Source organism: Mesoplodon mirus (assembly GCF_964341445.2).
Source record: "Mesoplodon mirus genome assembly, chromosome: X".
Taxonomy (NCBI): Eukaryota; Metazoa; Chordata; class Mammalia; order Artiodactyla; family Ziphiidae; genus Mesoplodon; species Mesoplodon mirus.
The window spans coordinates 47,722,370-47,740,353 of record NC_138981.1 but is presented as its reverse complement, the minus strand read 5'-3'; the positions used below and the strand labels follow the sequence as shown (position 1 = coordinate 47,740,353).

Genomic DNA, 17,984 nt, shown 5'->3' with positions numbered 1-17,984 from the left:
TAATCACGAGGGCACATCAGACAAACCCAAGTTCTATAAAATAGCTGGCCAGGACTCTTCAAAAGTATCAAAGTCATGAAAGACAAAGAAAGACTAAAGAACTGTACCAGATTAAAAGTGCCTAAGGAGATATGACTACTAAACACAGTGTGGGATTCTGAATTAGATCCTAGAATAGAAAAATTATATTAGTGGAAAAACTGATGAAATTCAAATAGGTTCTGTACTTTCATTAAGAGTATTGTACCAATGCTAATTTCCTAATTTTGATCATTGAACTGTAGTTGTATAATTTCTTCACATTTGGGGAATGTAAGTGAAGGATATACAGGAATTCTTTGTACTATTTTTATAATTTTTTAAAAGTCTGAAATTATTAAAAATTAAAAATTTTAATTCTGAAAAACCAGAGTGTTTAAGGAGGAGGGAGAGAAAATGTCTGGGAAGGACATATAGAGTGAGGACACCTACCCCCATGTCCTGGCCTCCTGGCAGGAGGGGTATGAGGAGGCTGCTGGGGGAGCCGAGTGCTCAGGGGAAAGCCAGATTTCTATTCAAGCAGTGGTTCTCAGTGGGGGATTGAATAGACAGTCAAGGGGTGTTTCAGAGACATTTTTGACTGTCACAATAATTGGAGATTATAGTGACATTTAGTGGGCATTAACCAGGGATGCTCAGCATTCTGCAGTGCACAAGACAGCTCCACACAGCAAAGAATCATACTGCATCCCACAGGACTTTAGAATGTTCCACCAGACAATCATGTAGGTGAAAAACGTGTTCATTCATTCATTCAACAAACATTTATTGAGAGAGCCTACTGTGTCCAAGCACTGTTTTAGGTAATAGGGATACATCAAGGCACAAAAAAGACAATGATCTCTGCCCTTCTGGAGTTTACAGTCCAGTGGGAGAGTCAAACAATAAACAACAAACATAATAAAGATGTAAGATATATTATGTAAGAGAGTGAGGAGCACTATTGAAAAAACAGATCAGGGTGTGTGCTGGGGAGAGTTGCAATTTTAAACAGGATGGTCAGGGTAGGCCTCACTGAGACAGTGACATCTGAGTAGAGGCCTGAAGGAGGTGAGGGCATGAGCTCTGTGGATATTGGTGGGGGGGAAGCGTTCTAGGTACAAGGGATGGCCTAGTACAAGCCCCTGAGGTGGATGTGTGCCTCATATGTTCAAGTAGTCTAGAGGAGGTCAGGATGGGTGAAAGAGAGGGAGAAAATGGTGAGAGTGGTAGGAGATAAGGTCAGAGAGGTTATGGGAGCCAGATCATGGATTTTAATATATAATGACTTTTACAGTAATTCAACAACCATATAAATTGAGGGAAGATTGCATTTTGTTTTGTTTAGAACCTTATGAAGAATTGTTCATCATCTAGGAAAATCGCATCACCCTATCCATGGTTTCTGAGTCACAGAGTAGCTGTCACACTCCCAGGTACAAGCATCGTATGTGCAAGACCATTTCATTATGTCTTCTAGTGGAATTATATCCCAGCCTTTACATATTGAAATACATATTGTTTTATTATAAATTACTTTTCCTTTACTTCTCCCTTATATTGAATCAGACATTATATCGGTTTGGGGGGGAATTATGTGTGTAGACAGATTCTATTATCTATGCACTTCAATTCAGAACAGTGAAAGAGATGTTGCAAAACATACATCATAAAAATGGAGTGCTGTGTTCAAAAGGTATGAGAACCACTAAGGCATGGCAAGAAAACAACAGGACTATTCAGAAACCAGGGAGAGAATGAAGGGGATTTTGCTGATGACTGAAGGTGAGTTCCAGAGGCCTGGTCAATTCCAGGGCTATATGGGAATGTAATTAGGAGACCCCTGGTCTCTGATCTTCTTGTGGAGACTAACATGATACAGGATAAGGGCCTGATCCACTTTTTCATCTAAGCTGCTCCCCACCCTGGTGGGGGGGGGTTCTCACCTGTTTAACACAGTAGGGTGGGGAACAAAGAGGGTTGTCTCCTCAATGAGGCCAGAAGCAGCCTAAGGCCAGCTCCATTTTTTTACCCCCAGAACAGACAAGAACCCCAGACTAAGCTCATAGGAACTCTCAGGCCAAGCTCATTGCTATAAACAATGCACCTCTAACCTGTTTAGGGATGGGAAAGAGGCAGAAAGAGGAAAAGCAATAACAGAGAAAGACAGAAGCATTCAGAAAGAAGAACCAATTGGGGTGGGGGGAGGGTCAGAGACAGACAGGGAGAAAATAAAGCCAAAAGCCAAGAGAGACTATATTCTTTTCAATCATAACTGTCATTATTTATTGAAACTTTTCAAGGGGCCAGGCGCTGGGCAAAGTGATGCACTGTATTGTCTCAGGAGGAGATTATTAGACTCTCATTTAACAGATGGGGAAACTGAGGCCCAGCTGGGTGAGGCTCAAGGTCTTACAGCTAGTTTTAACTGGTTGGGTCAGAATTCAGCCTTATAGGTCTGGGCGGTCTACTATGTCTCAGAGAGGGAGCCAGACAGAAAGATAGAGACAAACAGACAGAAAGATGGAGATAGAGACAGAGGAAGGGGGAGTGGGGTGGGCAGAGAGGGAGAGACAGACGAAGACTTACAGACACGCAAGCAGACGATCACGTGAGCTGCAGACCTGCACAGTACACCGTTTCCCAAGAGACAGGAATGGGGGGAGCGCGGAGGGTGGGCATGGGCGGTGGGCTCCGCAGGGTACTCACCTGGTTGCCGTCTGGGGGCCGCAGGAGCACTCGCCCTCCCCTTGCTACCCGCACGATACTCCGCAACCCGCTGACCTAGGGTTGAGAGGCCGCCCAGGTAAAAGCTCGCTCAGGTCCCACCCCTCACGCGCTCCGGCCCGGCGTCTTTCCCACCGCGTCCTCCACCCCCCGTTCTTTACAGCGTCTTACCGGGAACCTCGGGCCGTTGGTGCAGCCGCTGCCTCGCGCGAGTAGATTCCAGGGACCGGCAGCTGGATCTCGCGAATGCACCGGACGCGTGCCTCCCGCTTGCTGGAGCACTAGCGGGGTCGCAGGCCGCCACCGCTACCGACGGCTCCAGACTCCCATTAGAGGAGTGCTCTCCTGTCTTCCCTGGGATTGGCTGGAGATGGACACACTTTATTTTTACCCCCCAAGCCAGGATCCAGGCCGAGGAAAACCCGCCCCTTTGGGGGTCTTTGATTGGCTTATAAGCCAAGCCCGCCCTTTAATAAGATTGGCCAGGAGGAGGTTCTTCATCGCTTTTTGCCAGTCCATTCGACAGGTCTTCGGGCGGTTAGTTGGGAGCACGCAGGCGCGAACCCCAAAGTGAGGCCTGGCGCGAGTCACAGGACAATCGGAGGCGCGCGGCATTTTGGCGTCTTATTCTCCGTAAGCCACCTTGCGTAAGCCACCGCTCCGCTAAGAGACACGACTCTGCCCCCAGTTTTCCATAGCTTACCCCCACCTGCAGGGATTTCTGAGCCAGGTTTCTCTCGCTCAAAGTGAAGGTAGTTCCTAGTTTTATCCCTGGAGGATGAGGTGGTTATAGGGGTCTGTCCAGTCACCCACCAGCCCCTGCTACTTACTGATTAAGACATTGGTCGAGTGACAGCCTCGCTTGGAACCTCAGTTTAACCATCTTTGAAATGGGAAGATAATTTAAAAAAATCTTTCCTGAAAATGCCATTCATTCAATGGAGGATTCAATGAGAGAACATAAATTAATTGCCTGGAGCATAAATAATTAAGGTCTCCCCTCCCAATTCTTGCCTTTGCCGTTGTGTCAGACTTAGGGAACTACGGCCCAGAGAGGCAAACTGTTTGGCTTGAGGTCACACAGCAATAAGACCCAGCAGAAAACCCAGGCTTCTGTCCTCCAAACGAAAGGGGTTTAAGAAGAAAGAAGATACAGGAAGGCCCTTCCTATTACCAGGGTTTCTTAATTTGGGTTCACAGATCTCCCTCCAATCCAGTCCAGGGACAGGGTTTAGAGGGGTTCATGAATTTGGATGGGAAAAAAGTTACATCTTTGTTTTCACTCTCCTCTAATTGAAATTTAGCATCTTTTCAGTAAAGAATGTAACTCACCATAGTATAATAGTGATAGTACCTGTGACTGTCACTAATAGAAATCACAGAGATTTTTATATCATATTATAGATGTTATACATTTCTTGAAATATCATGTAATCTCATCTCTATCTCAAAATCATGATTGTCATTAGACTCTCCATTAGATCTCACAAGGATCATATAACATATTTGCTTTTCCATATTTTAGTAACTATTTTTCAATATAGTCAATATTTTGTGGCTCTAGGTAATTTTATTTTATGCATTCAAAAGATATTGTTTTCTGAGAAAAGATGCATAGGCTTCACCAGATCACCAAACAGGTCCATGGCACACAAAAAATGTTAAGAACACTCGTCTTCAACTCTGGGCTCCAGGGGGACAAAGACTTGGTCTATTCATGTTTCCTTGTTGTAGTCCTATCACCGAGTTTCTATCAGGCACACAGCAGGTGCTCAGTAATGTTTACTGAATGAAAAATAGGGTGCTTCCTAATGAAAAACAGGATCCTCCACACCCCCAACTGAGGGAGCCACTGATGGCCTTTTTGATCACCAAAGAAAGAGGGATCTAGTTTCCTGAATCTAGTTTTGTCCCTGCCAATCTGCTTTTATTCACAGAAGTGGGTGGTACTTTTAAGGTCTGGCCCCAGGAAGTCCTTGGAACCTTACCCTCAGGAGCAGGGCCCTCTGCTCCGGGGGAGTTGGGTGAGTTGTGAAGGATACAAAGACAAGTAGCTTCAGCATGGGAAAGGCCCCGGGGCACATTGGGCCGATGACTCCTCATTCTCCTCCTGGTTTCTGTTTGGGGTCCCAGCAAAAGGGCCTGTCTTCACTGGTCTTCAGCAAAGACTGTATTTTGGAGTTGGATGTGACCTTAAAGACCTTCTAGGAGAGTCTTCCCTTTTGGAGGACCAGACTAGGCAGGACCTGAAGCCACACCACACACTGAGGAGTGAGGGCACAGGGAAAAGATGTCACCCTAGGCAAAGAACATCTTCTCCTCCCATGCCTCAGTCCAGGACATGAGCATCCTGGCCAGCTATATTAGAATCCCATACTCGGGTCCTAACAGTGTCCCTGAAGTCAGAGGCCCTCTCTAACAGGGTGGGTGAAGAGGGGCCTCAAATGCCAGGATGAGGGGCTAGGGATTTGATTAGAGAAACAGAGAGGAATCAGGTAAGAGCATGATGAAGGCCAGGCTTCAGAGGTCTGCTTCAAGGCTAGACTCCATCTTGGGATCTTAGGCTGGTTGCTTCTCCTGGGCTGATCCCCCAGCATGATTAGCCTATTTGCAGATGGGAAAACTGAGACCCTCTATAGAGGGTGAGGAAGTCACGTTGTGAGCCAGAGTATATTGAGGCAAGGATACCCAGGCCGTCTGTCTCTTGAACTGACTGGGATCCTCTTGCCAAGCTGACCTCTTCCTGGCCCACTCCAGGTCCTTTGCCCCTCCTGCTTCCCCTGCCCCTCCACTTCATCACATGCTCATTGGGACTGGCTCCAGATACTGCACATAGGTGTCTCTTCCCTCTGCACAAGATGCCTTGACTCAGCATCCTGCACTCTCAGCTCTGGCCCTGGGGCAAGATGTTCTCCTTTCTGAGCCAGAGTCTCCTCTATCCACTTCTGACAGTGTGGTCCCAGGTCAGAACCAGAGGCATCCAAGCTTCCATGCTCTCCCCAAAACATTCATCAGAATCTGGAGTATGTCCAAGATCTGGTATTCCAACCATTTCACAGAGGAGGTCCCACAGCAACCTGGCAGTCATCCCTGACTTCTCTCAATCCCTCTCTTCCTATATCTAAAGCCTGTTGATTCCATCATCTTAAAATCACAGAATACACACATTTCTCGTACAGGAGAATTCCAATTAATTTATGTAGATACTTCCCCCTCGAGGAGTTGGAAGATAGCTCCCCACTCCCTAAGCACGGGCTACACTTAGTGGCTTCCTTCCAAAGAGTACAGTATGGAAGGTGGGGGAATGGGGTAATTTTACAGTGGAGAAACCTGACATATACTACCTAAGCCAGGTGATCAAGTTAATATCAACAGTGATAAGGCATATCGATAGCATGTACCCTTGATAGGATACGAAGAGAATGGTACTTTATTTCTGTGGTCTTCCTTTCCCAAACCCATAACCCCAGTCTAATCATGAGGAAAACATCAGACAAATCCCAGTTGAGGGACATTCTGCAAAATACCTGACTAGTAGTCCTCAAATGTTGATGACTCCAGGTCATCAAAAACAAGAAAAGTGTGAGAAACTGTCACAGCCAAGAGAAGTCTATGGCAACATGATGATTAAATGTAATGTTGTGTCCTGGATGGCATCCTGGAACAGAAAAAGGAAATTTGGTAAAAACTAAGGAAATCTGAACAGAATATGGAATTTAGTTAATAATAATCTATTGATATTTCTTCATCAGTTGTGACACATGTATCATACTAATGTAAGATGTTAACAATAGGGGAAACTAGCTGTAGGGTATATGGACACTCTCTGTATTACCTTTGCGATAAGTCTGTAAATCTAAAACTTCTAAAAGAAAAAATTTATTTGAAAAACCTTCCATATTGCCCCCATCACGCCACTCTCACCTTAGGTATAGCGTCAGCTTCCTCACTGCTCTCCCTCCCTCCAATCCATGCTCCGGGCAGCCAGCAGAGGGCATTCTGTAAAACGCAAATCTGACCGAGCCTGAAGACTTCCAGCAAAGTAAGGGCGTTGGATGGAAAGTTCGGGAGGTATATTACAGAAGACATACCCGGATGTCTGTGTAAATTATCGTTATGATCCAGAAAGAATCTGGGAGGTTTTTCTGGTGTCCGTGGAAATAAAGTTACTGTACCCAAAATTTAAAGCCACTGGGCCTTTCAGATGCTCAACTCCCGACCACCCCCCCACCCCCGGTCACACAGCTACATAGTAATTTTCCTTTGCTTTTCTTTTATCTCTATGCAAGCTCCCCAGCCTGGGCTGCCTTTTCTTGCCTTCTCTCCCAGGTCCAGCTCCAGGGATCCTGCACCCGCTTCCTAAGACGAGAGAGCACTCCGGCATTACTGGATTGTGAAGTCCCGACCGATATCATTTTTATTTAACTACATGCGAACAAGAAAAATGGATTCCTCTGGCTCCCCCACACTTAGCTCATACTAGGCCCGAGGAAAGGTTTGACGCACGATAAATAAAAAGATGAATCACTGAATAAATGGATGTTCTAGGGCCCAGGGCGTTCCTGTGCGCGTGCGCGGAGAGGAAGGCGTGGGATGCTGTTCGCTACCTGCCTGGGTCTGCTGCGGCCGCCTAGAGAGGGAGGGGCTTCCTCGGCCTCGCCCTGCCATTGGCCAGGATGGTCCGCATTGGCCTGACGCAACATTTCTGCGGTCCCGCGGAGCTCGCCCCCAGCCAGCCACCCCCACCCCCAGCAACTACCATCTTGCTGGCCACTGCGTAGACGAGGCGGCTACTTGCGGGCCTGTGGGAAGGGAGACTGGCTGCTGGGGACCGCGCACCGGGTGGGACAAAAGACTCGAAGCAGCACTCTGAATTTGCTCAGAATTTTATTAGGATTACCAGGGTTCACAGGGAACGAGGCGGGACTTCTGGGGGAGGGGGACCAGAATACCGCAATGGCGAAGCGGCCTTGCATAGACACCGAGGCGGGCTAGCGGGCACAGCGGGGAGGGGCGAGGGATGGAGGGAAAGAGAGAGACGGGAGAACAGGGTGGCGGCAGAGACCCCCAAGGCCACAGCGGCCCTCCCCGCTTTGGGATCAAGGGTGTCCACTCCACACAGCACGAGGAGGGGGATAGAGGGGCCCTGACCAAGGCATCACAATAAATACGTTTAGCAGCACACAGAAGCCTGCGGGAGAAGAGGGCCAAAAGGAAGGGGGAATCCCCCTTTCCCTCCCCCCAAAATAAGAACTCTGCAATTACTAAACCATAAAAATAAACTTTAAACCCGTGTACGAAGTCAGTCATCCCCCAGAAGTGCAATATGGGGCCGCTCGGCCCTAGCTGATAGGGAGGGCAAATGGGGCAGGGGAAATAGGGAAATAAAGTAAACAGGGAAATGGGCAAACAGGGAAATACAGAGGCAGCCCTCGCAAGGGTAAGACATTTATCCCGTTTTGCCCCTCTTCCCCGGGTTGGCCCAAGGGTTTGGGACCTGAAGCACCTCCTCCATGTCGGAGTCTTCTGAGTCTTCCCCTCCTTCTGAGTCTTCTTCAATTCCTTCCTCCTCCTCGCTTCCTTCCTCATCATCACTGTCCTCACCTTCTTGCTCACTGCCTGTACAGGGGAGAGAGAAGTAAGGAGGGGAAAACGGAGGAGGATGGTTAGGTGGACAGGTAGATGTCACTCTTAACAGGGAACAGAGCCCATAGTCAGGGCTTTTGAGGGGCGGGACCATTCACCAAAAGCCTCTGCTTGGAACAAGCAACCAAGCCTGTGTGAACTCAAGTCCAGAAAGTAAGGGCGAGTGGGAGGGAAGCAGGAAGGCAGAGTGGGATGCCTCTGTCCTATCAAAATTGACACATCTCTGAAAGTAGCTTTTTCACCCCCTGTATGCAATGTGTGTCTCTTCCTGAGCTCTGACCTCAGCTGAATAAAACTTCTGTTCATCCAGAGGCAGCTCCCTCCCTCTCTCTCCCCAGTCTGATCCAAATAGGCCTCAGTCTGTCTTCTGCAGCCCAATTCCCCACCCCGGCTCCCACCCTAGGGTTGTACAGATAATTCTGCCTCCCCTTCTCTGAAAGAAGAGATGCCACCGAGTAGGAGGGGATGGGGCCAGCAATTCCCTCCGTTTCCCTACCTAGAAATATGTCTAGATTGTGTCTACTCGCTCCATCAATTCCTCCTTCCTCAGTGCCCTCAATGGAAGTTTGCCAGGGATCCCATGGCCAAAACCCCCAAGAGTGGTTGGCCTTCCTGCACCTTCCACCTACCCCAGGGGCCTGCCTCTCCTCCATCTGCCTGCCTACAGCCAGGCTCAAACACATCCCCTGTCTGCCTTCTGCCATCCCCTTCCTAGCCAAGGTTTGACTCTACTGCCTTAACCCCTGTTCATTCCCTCCCCATTCCTACTGTGGTCTGGCTCTACCCCCACCAATCCATTGAAACTACTCTTGCCAAGGTCACAGATGATCTATTCAGCCCCCAATCCAATGGACACATCCAAGTCCTCATTTTACTTGACCTTTCAGGAGCACTGGACACCGGTGACAATCCCCTCCTTCTTAGAATGTTCCACGACCTAGTGCTCCTCCTAACTCTACCCTCTCAGAGCCTCAGTTTCCCCATCTATAAAAGGAGGATTAGTAGTACCTACCTCGTAAGAGTTGCTGTGAGGATTAAATTAGTCAAAGCAAGAAAACAATTTAGAATAGTGCCTGGCACATAGTAAATACTTCATTAATGTTAATTGGACCCAATTAATGTTAACTGGCCCCAGAATCCAGAGGTAGGATTCTGCTCTGGCTCATCTCCTTTCTTTACAATTTCTGACTTCCCAGGCATATCACCAACCACCTGCCTCTAAGCCACCCAATACCTTATGTCCAACAAGCCCTTCCAACTCCATGTTCCTCCCTGCATCCCATCAATCCCACCACCACGCCCTTCCCCATCCCAGGAAATGGTGCTTCCTTTGGCCAGTCATCCAGGCCAGAACCAAACCTAGCAGTCACCTTAAATACCGCCTTCTCTCTCAACCCCCCATATCCAACCCTTCTTCAGCATTTCCCAAAATGTATTCTTTCGTGGGCAGTGAACAATGGCCTTTGTGATCAAGATGTTTGGGAAATGCTGACTTCCACAATGTTTAAATAGGTTTCTTAGAGCAGGACTTATCAGAGCCTTTAAGGTGCCAATGTACATGTGACTCTACATAAGGATATTATTGTATGCAGTATTTCCCCAACATATTTGACCACTGAACCTTTTTGTGAGCAGCTTTTGGAACCAGTGAAGGGTCCTCAGATGACAATTTGGGAAACCCTGCCCAACATACCATGCATTTTCACCCTTCCAGGTTCTTTTTCATGTGATCCCTTCCACCAAGAATGCCCCATAATGCTCCTTAATGTGAAGGCAGCCTCCAATTCAAATGTCACTTCTTTTCTCTAGTTCTCTCCTTCTTGATTCTGGAGATAGAATTAGCTCCTCCCTCCTCTGGACTCACTGAGCACACTGTTCACTTCACCCCCAGCCCCCCAGACAAGCATGGGAGTTCCCAGAAGGCCAGGGCTGGGTACAGAGTGTGCTGTATTGCAACATGTTTGCCATTTTTTCCCCTCTCTCTGTGTGAGAACCTGTCTTACTTAGTATATCACCCACTGCCTCCTATCTCTTCTCTCTGCTTCATTTGTCTTGTGCTCTGTTACAACCTATCTACCCATCACCAAGAATTGAAATTTGTTTTGCTGTTGTTACATTTGTGAGCTAAATGTTCCCTGACTTTGCTCTGTTTAAAAACTTACTCAGAATGCTTTTTTCTTTTCTCTACAAGAGCAGATTGTGCTCATGCCTTGATACTCTGACCATGGGCAGATTTTCTCTGAGAGAAGAGAAAGGAGGTAAGACAAGAGGTGAGGGTCTAGCTCACCTTCCTCACTGCCCTCCTCTTCTTCCTCCACTGATGATTCTTCTACGGAGATGTTCTCTACCTCGTCCTCATAGTCATCCTGGTTGGCGCTGTTATGGTGATCCTTGTCAGAGTCTTCAAGGTCATTCTCATAGTCTTCAATGTCTCTGTCGTCATCATCGCTGCCTTCATTGTCACCTTCATTGCCATCATCATCGCTACCTTCATTGTCACCTTCGTTGCCATCATTATCTTCAATATCACTGCCGTCGTTGTCTCCATTGTCACTGTCGCTGCTGTCCTGGTTGCTGCCGTTGCTGCTGTGGTTGCCACCTTTGGGGTTCTCGTCATCACCATTGGGGTTCTCCTCACCATCAGCGTTCTCATCATTATCATCAGTGTTCTCTTCGTTGTCATCAGGGTTCTCTTCACTGTCATCAGTGTTGTTGTCTTCAGGGTTCTCACTGTTGTCATTGGGGTTCTCATTGTTGTCATCAGGATTCTCATTGTTGTCATCGGTACTCTCATTGTTGTCAGTGGTCTCGTTGTCATCAGCACTCTCATTGTTATCAGTGGTTTCGTTGTCATCGGGGCTCTCGTTGTCAGTGGTCTCACTGCCAATGCTCTCATTGTGGTCAGGGCACTCGCTGTCACAGAGGCTCTCGCTGATGTCAGTTATCTCGTTGTCAGTGGTCTCGAAGCAGTCAGTGGTCTCCATGAAGTCAGAGATCTTGATGTCATGAATGGTCTCATTGTCGGTGATACCATCACTGTCTGAGGTCTCTCCAGTAATGTCTTCCATGATGTGATAGTCATCGGAGTCTTCCATGATCACCACCTCATATTCATCCCTGTTTTTACTGTGGGGAAGCCTGGGGTTGAGTATAGGGCTGGTGGGAGGTGGTGTACCCAGAGCAGACACTGAAAGGCGGTAAGTAACTGGGGAGGCAGTAGGCTACAGGGGTTCCCAGGGACGAGGCTAGGTGGGGAGAGTCCCATTTCTGCCCCTGACTACATAACCTCAGGCCGATCACACCCCATTTCTGGGCATCACTCCCCACTTGTAAAACATAGTGGACTGGATTATCTCAAAGGTCCCTTTTGGCTCTACAAATACTGTGTGACACTAGCCTAGTCTTTGCCCCACCCCTAACAAACCACCTCTCAGCCACCAACCCCCACCATCACCTTTCTTCCTTTTCTTGCTTCTTTCTGCTTGCCCTGTAGCCCCCTTCTCCCATCATGTAGTAACGCACGGGGTTAACCCACAGGTCATTCTTGATAATCTGTTGAAAGAGATGGGGGAAGGGAGAACAGAGCTATGAGTACAAGTCACAGAGCCTACTCCCAATACCCCACGCACTCAGGGGCAAGCTAGCAAGGCCTTCCCTGGCAATGCCAGGAGGGGCCCCACCTCAGCAATCCTGTCAGCCTCTGGGAGGCTATGGTTTGAGAACCAGCTGAAGAAGCTGTGGCTGGCATCCTGGTTCCTGTGCCTGTGGGCCTGAGGTTCCTGGCCCCGGTGCCAACGAATTGGGGTGGAGTGAGACACCAGCCGGCCTGCGGGGAAAGGAGGCTATAGAGAGAGCGCTGGACAAGGACAGATGGGGCGGGGGGCATGAATTTGCTCTGGGACTGCCTCTTACCCGAGCGGCTGCGCTGGAACTCCTTGACGATCACCGTATTTGTGAAGTAGGGATTTGTCTGGAAGTACAGCTTCATTTTGTAGCCCATGGAGATATGTCTGAGATCCTGTACCTGCTCAGAATGGGGGTAATGGTGGAATTCCCACCACACCGTGACCCCTCCCACCCAACCTCCCCTCACCTCCAAGGACCAGATTCCTTGCCCGGTCCTGGTAGAAAAGATATCTCTTTGGCCTGACCTGCAGATTGGTCAAGTAGCGGAAAATGTCTTCATCGCGTTGGTTGATCAAGATTGAAATTTTGGGGTGGTTGAGGAACTGATGGAGGGAGCAGTTTAGGTCAAGGAGTGACTGTTCAATGAGAAGGAGGGAAGGAAGGCCAGTCAGGGCTAGGCAGGGCAGAACAAAAGAGAGGCTGGAGCAGGAGAATTCCTTCTGTGGTCAATGGGACATGACCCATACTTTTATTCCCATGATACTGTCTGTGTGGTAAGAGCCTATGTTTATAAAATGTCAAACCTCTGTATTAAGTGGCTTTGCCATGGTTCATATTTGCCGTGTGTTTGGGTGCTGGGAGTCTATGTCCAAGTGATGTTGTGTCTCTGGGTGCTGAGGGCTTGTGTTCACAAGACATTGTGTGTCGGGGGGCTGAAGGCCCATGTGCAAATGGTGCTATATCTGGTTGCTGAGGGCCTGTCATCACATGATGTTATATATATTTGGGTGTTATGGGTCTGTGTCCACATGTTGTGTATCTGAGTCTGAGGGTTTGTGTCCAGGTGATGCTATGGTCTGTGTACTGAGGACCTGTGGCCACATAATACTGTGCCTGGGTACTGAGGGCCTGTGATCATGTGATACTTTGTATGAGAGTGCCAAGGGTCTGTGTCCATATAATTCTATTAGGATGTTAAATCCATGTGTTCCTAACATGTTGCATGGTCCCCTGGAGATAAGCTTATCACCAATAGTGAATTCTTGTTATTTTTCCCTTTCCTTCATTTAACTCCTTTCTCTCCATTCCTAGGTACTCCTTCTCCTGTTCCTTCAGGGCTCCAGCCCCTTTCTAGCCCCCTCCTCTCCAGCCAGGATTGGGCTCTGCCTAGTATCTAACCAGAGACCTAGGCTTGCACAGCCATGTGTGACTTGGGCACCCTTTCTGGGCCATTTCTCTGCTGTGTGCCCTTCTCCTCCCTCTTCACTGTCTCTGAGTCAGTTTATCTTCTGTGTGACCCTCCCCTCCTCCTTTCACCATCTCTGGTCCAATTTTTCTGCTGTGTGCCCCTCTACTATCCTCCCCCTTTCACCGTCTGTGATCCATTTTCTTTTATGCTATGCTCCTCCTCTCTCCCTTTCCCATCTGTGGTCCGATTTTTATGCTGTGTGCCCCCCTCCCCCCTTCACCATCTCCAGTCCAGCTTCTCTGATGTTTTGCCACACTCCTTCCATCCCTCCTCCACCAGACCTCGTCATTCTTCCAATAGGGGCCCGCCCCCACACCCTTTCACCCAGCCTGTCCCTCCCCCCCCCACCGCCCCCCATTTCTGGTCATGGGCTCCTGGCCCATGAATATAGATGACAAGGATACTGCTTTGACCCAGAAGCCTGGGATATGCTGGATGATGAGATCTCTGCGCTCCAGGAAGGGTCTTCGCATCTGGATGAACTTGCGCTTGAGACGGAGGAAGGCCTTGCCCGCCTTGATATTCACCGCCTCCAGGTCCAGCTGAATGTTTTCCAGCGCCTGCAGGATGCACTCTATCTTCTCGGCATTCTTCTCTCGGCTTTCCCTCTTCACCTTCCTGGGCTTCCTCTTCCTCCTCCTCCTCCTCTTCCTCACACTTTCCTTTTCATCCTCGTCGTCGTCTTCCACGATGATGACGGTCTCTTCCCTCCCCCTTGGACCGGCTAACCTCTGGTACCCCCGCCCCCCTGCGCTACAGGTTTCTAGGGCCTTCTCTCCTGCAAAGCTGCTGGGCTCCGTCACCTGGAAGTCAATCTCCAGGCTTTCCCCAGAAACCTCCGAGGGAGAAAGCGTTTCCAGGCCCTCTGTGGGAGGGGGCGCCTCCCCGTACCCTGACTCGATCGCGGGCTCCCAGCCGGGACCCCCAGCCCCCAGGGTGAAGTACGCGCGGATCCCCCCCTCCTCCAGAATGACATAGGGCGGCGGCGGGGGCAGAGCGGGGCCCAGTCCCACCCCCCTCATGTCAGCCAGCACCTGTGCCGCCTCGGTTTCTTCCCGGAGCCTCGGGCGCTGCTGAGGTGGAGGCAGGGGCAGGCGCAAGAGAGGTGGCGGCGGCGGCGGCGGCGGCGGCAGCAGCTCGCTCTGAGGGGTCTCGGAGCTACTGAGGCGGCGGGCCTTGGCCGGAGGCCCCTCATCCGGGCCGTCCATGGTGACCGCGTTCGCACAGCTCAGGGGCTCGCGCTCGCCCCTTCGCTCTCAGCCAGGCCGCCGATGTCTGTCACACCTGAGGCAGAGCCGCGCCTCACGAGACGAGCTCTGCTCTCAGCCTCGCTCTGGCGCTCCCTCCCACAGCGCCTGCCCTACTCCCTCCGCGCCAAGCGCCAGACCCCGCCCCCTAGCTGACGCCAGGGCCATCCCGCCTCTCCATTGGCTGCCAACCGCCGCGGCGGCTCTCGCGGCCCCCCCGCCCCTGCCCGCTCGCACGCAATCTGCTTGCCAACACCGCACCTCATCACTTTCCCATTGGCTACCCTCGGGCCCACCAATCACCGGGCCACCTCCCTTAGCGACCTTATAGACGGTGCCGGACGATTGGCCTCGGGGAGAGCTGAAGGGAAGAAGACCCTTTACCTCAGCCTGCCGATGTCTTATCCAATGGGAGAAGTACCAGTGGTTCTGAAGACCCAAACGCAAAACAAAAAACAAGCGCAATCAGTGAGCAGGATGTGCTCAGATAGACTCGAGAGCCTCGCTGTCGTTCTCCCCCTCCTCTCCCCTCCCCGTCAGCAACTACGCACTTCTTAAATCTGCCCCTGCCCCAGCCCTTGCTTTCGCCCCTGCGGCGGCGAACTCGGAGGCGGCTCCTCGCGGCTCAGGGGGCACTCAAGGAGCCTGGGGTTTAGAAATCGAGGGTCTTTGGTTTGGGGCCAGGTTTTGACGTGGCGTTCCCCATTTCTGCAAAATAGCTCTAGCAATAATAATCGCACCAAAAAACGTAACTTCCTCTGCGTCATGAAAATGATAGTGATTCAGTTCATCTGCTAGATCTTTCTAGGACTTTCTATGTGTTCATCGACTCCATACTTCTCCTTCCCATCCTTTCCTTTCCATTTCCTCAGTGTACGCTGTTTTTAATTCTATTTTAGATTTTGGGGAGCCAGCTGGATGGTCTCTCGTGAGGCACGGTGGTGGGGTTCTGGCTTAGGTGTGGGATTCGTGTCAAGGATCTGCTCCTCACTTAAACCCTAACCAAATCAGTGCCTCTCTCTGAGCTTGTTTCCTCTCCTCTAAATAAGGAGTCCCCTAAAAGACATGTAGGAAACTGCCCATTGCAGGCTTGTTGTGGTAGCAGAGGATTGGAGGCAACCTAGAGACCCATCACCCAGGGGAATGAATAAGAAAAATGTGATACATGTATAAGATGGACCACTAGAATGAATTAGGTCTACATAACGGCAACATGGCTGGATCTCTCAAAAACAGAATGTTGAGTGAAGAAAGAAACAGAACAAGATTTATAGTACAATACTGTTTATGTAAATTAAAACACGTAACAATACCATACATTTTCCACAGATACACATATATGTAAATAAACACATGAACGGTGGATTGGAAGGACGTACGTTAAATACACGAGAGTGGGTGCCTATGTGGAAGGGGACATGGGATCAGGGATGGGTGATGAAGGGGACAAAACAAAACAATAAAAAATATAAGGGCCTCATATGAACCAATGATGATATAGTGTGCCAAGAACTGAGGAGTATGGTCAACTCAATTCTGTGCATCTGAGAGTAAAGTAATTGAGTGCCCAGGGAACAGGCTGGCTGGGGAGACTCCCAGGCTTTTGTTCCCCCCGCCCCGTGACATCCCTCCCTCTGAATTTAATCAAAGCTTACCAAAATCCGAGCTGTATACAGTGGACCCTTCCGAAGGGCTCCTATCCCAGACTGAGCAGTCCCTCCAGAAGCCATTATTTTGTGTGTGGGGGGGGGCGGACATTACCTAACCCCAATAGTTCCCCCCAAGTTTGATCCCCAATTCCCAGTCTCCATACTCCATGGTGGTCCACTTTCAGGAACACCTTATCTGGCTTTTTGAGAGGAGACTGATACGGGAGTTGGGAGTGGTACCTGGGGGCTCCAGGCTTTGCAAAGAGATGGGGTACTCAAGTATCCTGTCCCCTATGTTCAGAGCCTGGGCCAAGGGAGGAAGATCTTATGAGATGGGAGTCTACCCTCTTGCTACATACATACATACCGTTTTCAAGTTCCATCTCTCTGACCACTCTACTTCTTGCTGCAGGCACATACTCTATTTTGTCCCCTCTCAATTAGGTGCGTATGTGTACATGTGTGCACACGTACACGGTATATGTCTCCACATACAGGCATTTGCTCACATGTGTGCCCCAGGCAGGAGTGCCCCCAACAAAGTCACACAGACACACTGTCTCACTTGACCATACCTCCCCACATGTAGTCACACAGGACACACACATACACACACACACACACACACACACAGAAAGAGAAAACATCCAATATAGCATTGTTCATTTCAGTTTTCCATTTACAAAATCCAATGGTGAATCCACACAGTTAGAAAAAGGAAATGGAGGCAAATCCTCCTGAATGTACCCTATCTACCCCCACCCCACCCCCTGAAAGGCACCCCCATCACTATCACTGAGAGAACAGGTACCCCCCACCCCCAGCCTCTCAGCCACTCTGGCCTGCCTTTCCAGGGCCACTCCATAGCCAGGCTCATTAATGTCTCTCCTGCCTAGAGTGCCTTCTCCATCCCTCTTGGGTCAAGGCTTGCCCAGTTCTGGAGCTGTCTTGGAGTAGGGAGGGAGTGTAGTACAAGGGCTTCTGTAGGGAAGGGAAAGGGGGTGGATAAATACAGATCTCCCTCTCTCCCAGGAGATGAGAGGGGGACAGAGAACTTGGGCAAGACCAGGCAAAGAATGCCAGTTTGGCTCACCAGTCCATAAGACTCGATGGGAGCCCAGAGTGGACTCTGCCCTGGGAAGGAGGCTTGGGATCTCCCACCTGGGGATTCTGGCTGCAGTCTGCTCCACTTGGGGTGGAAGTAATGGTGGAGGGAGGAAGAGGGGAAGGGCTGTTCAGCGCAAGGAAGTTGGAGGCTGAGGGCCCAGAAGGCCAAGGGTTACCACAGAGGGGCTTGAGGCTCCTGAGGCTTGAGGGGGACAACAAGAGGTCAGAGAGGAATGGACTCAAGTCCACAGTGCCTTGGAGTTTATACCACTATGACTTACCAAGGCCCTCAAAGAATTTTCATCTTCAGGAGAGTATCATGAACTCAGGAGACAATTCTGGGGTTGAATTCCACTCTGACCCCAGCCTTTGGGATCCAGCCATTCTGGAGAGTTTGACTTTCTCCCTACACTTCCATGGGGTGGGGGGCTGCTCCTGCCTGTATGGCACCCAAATCAACCCCGGTGGGGCTGGAGTAGATTTCCATCCTCAAGA

The 17,984-nt window shown here is 49.8% G+C and overlaps 2 protein-coding genes across 5 annotated transcripts in view; both read right to left on the bottom strand.

Moving 5' to 3' along the window:
* The window catches only part of KANTR (KANTR integral membrane protein), a 60,776-nt gene extending 57,643 nt beyond the window's left edge, over positions 1-3,133 (bottom strand). For all 4 annotated transcript variants that reach the window (XR_014292445.1, XR_014292446.1, XR_014292447.1 and 1 more), the window contains exons 1-2: positions 2,917-3,133; positions 2,728-2,802 (exon numbers count right to left, since the gene is read on the bottom strand). The gene's annotated coding sequence lies outside the window, so the exon portion shown is untranslated. The remainder of the gene's footprint in view (positions 1-2,727; positions 2,803-2,916) is intronic.
* A 4,495-nt stretch (positions 3,134-7,628) lies between these two features.
* Positions 7,629-14,828, bottom strand: TSPYL2 (TSPY like 2). Its single transcript, XM_082610775.1, has 7 exons — positions 13,891-14,828; positions 12,543-12,620; positions 12,304-12,415; positions 12,072-12,217; positions 11,846-11,943; positions 10,679-11,517; positions 7,629-8,364 (listed from the first exon to the last, which is right to left on the bottom strand). Exons 1-7 carry the CDS (start codon positions 14,692-14,694, stop codon positions 8,195-8,197), a joined length of 2,247 nt encoding a protein of 748 aa, XP_082466901.1. The 5' UTR covers positions 14,695-14,828; the 3' UTR covers positions 7,629-8,194.
* Positions 14,829-17,984: the final 3,156 nt, after the last annotated feature.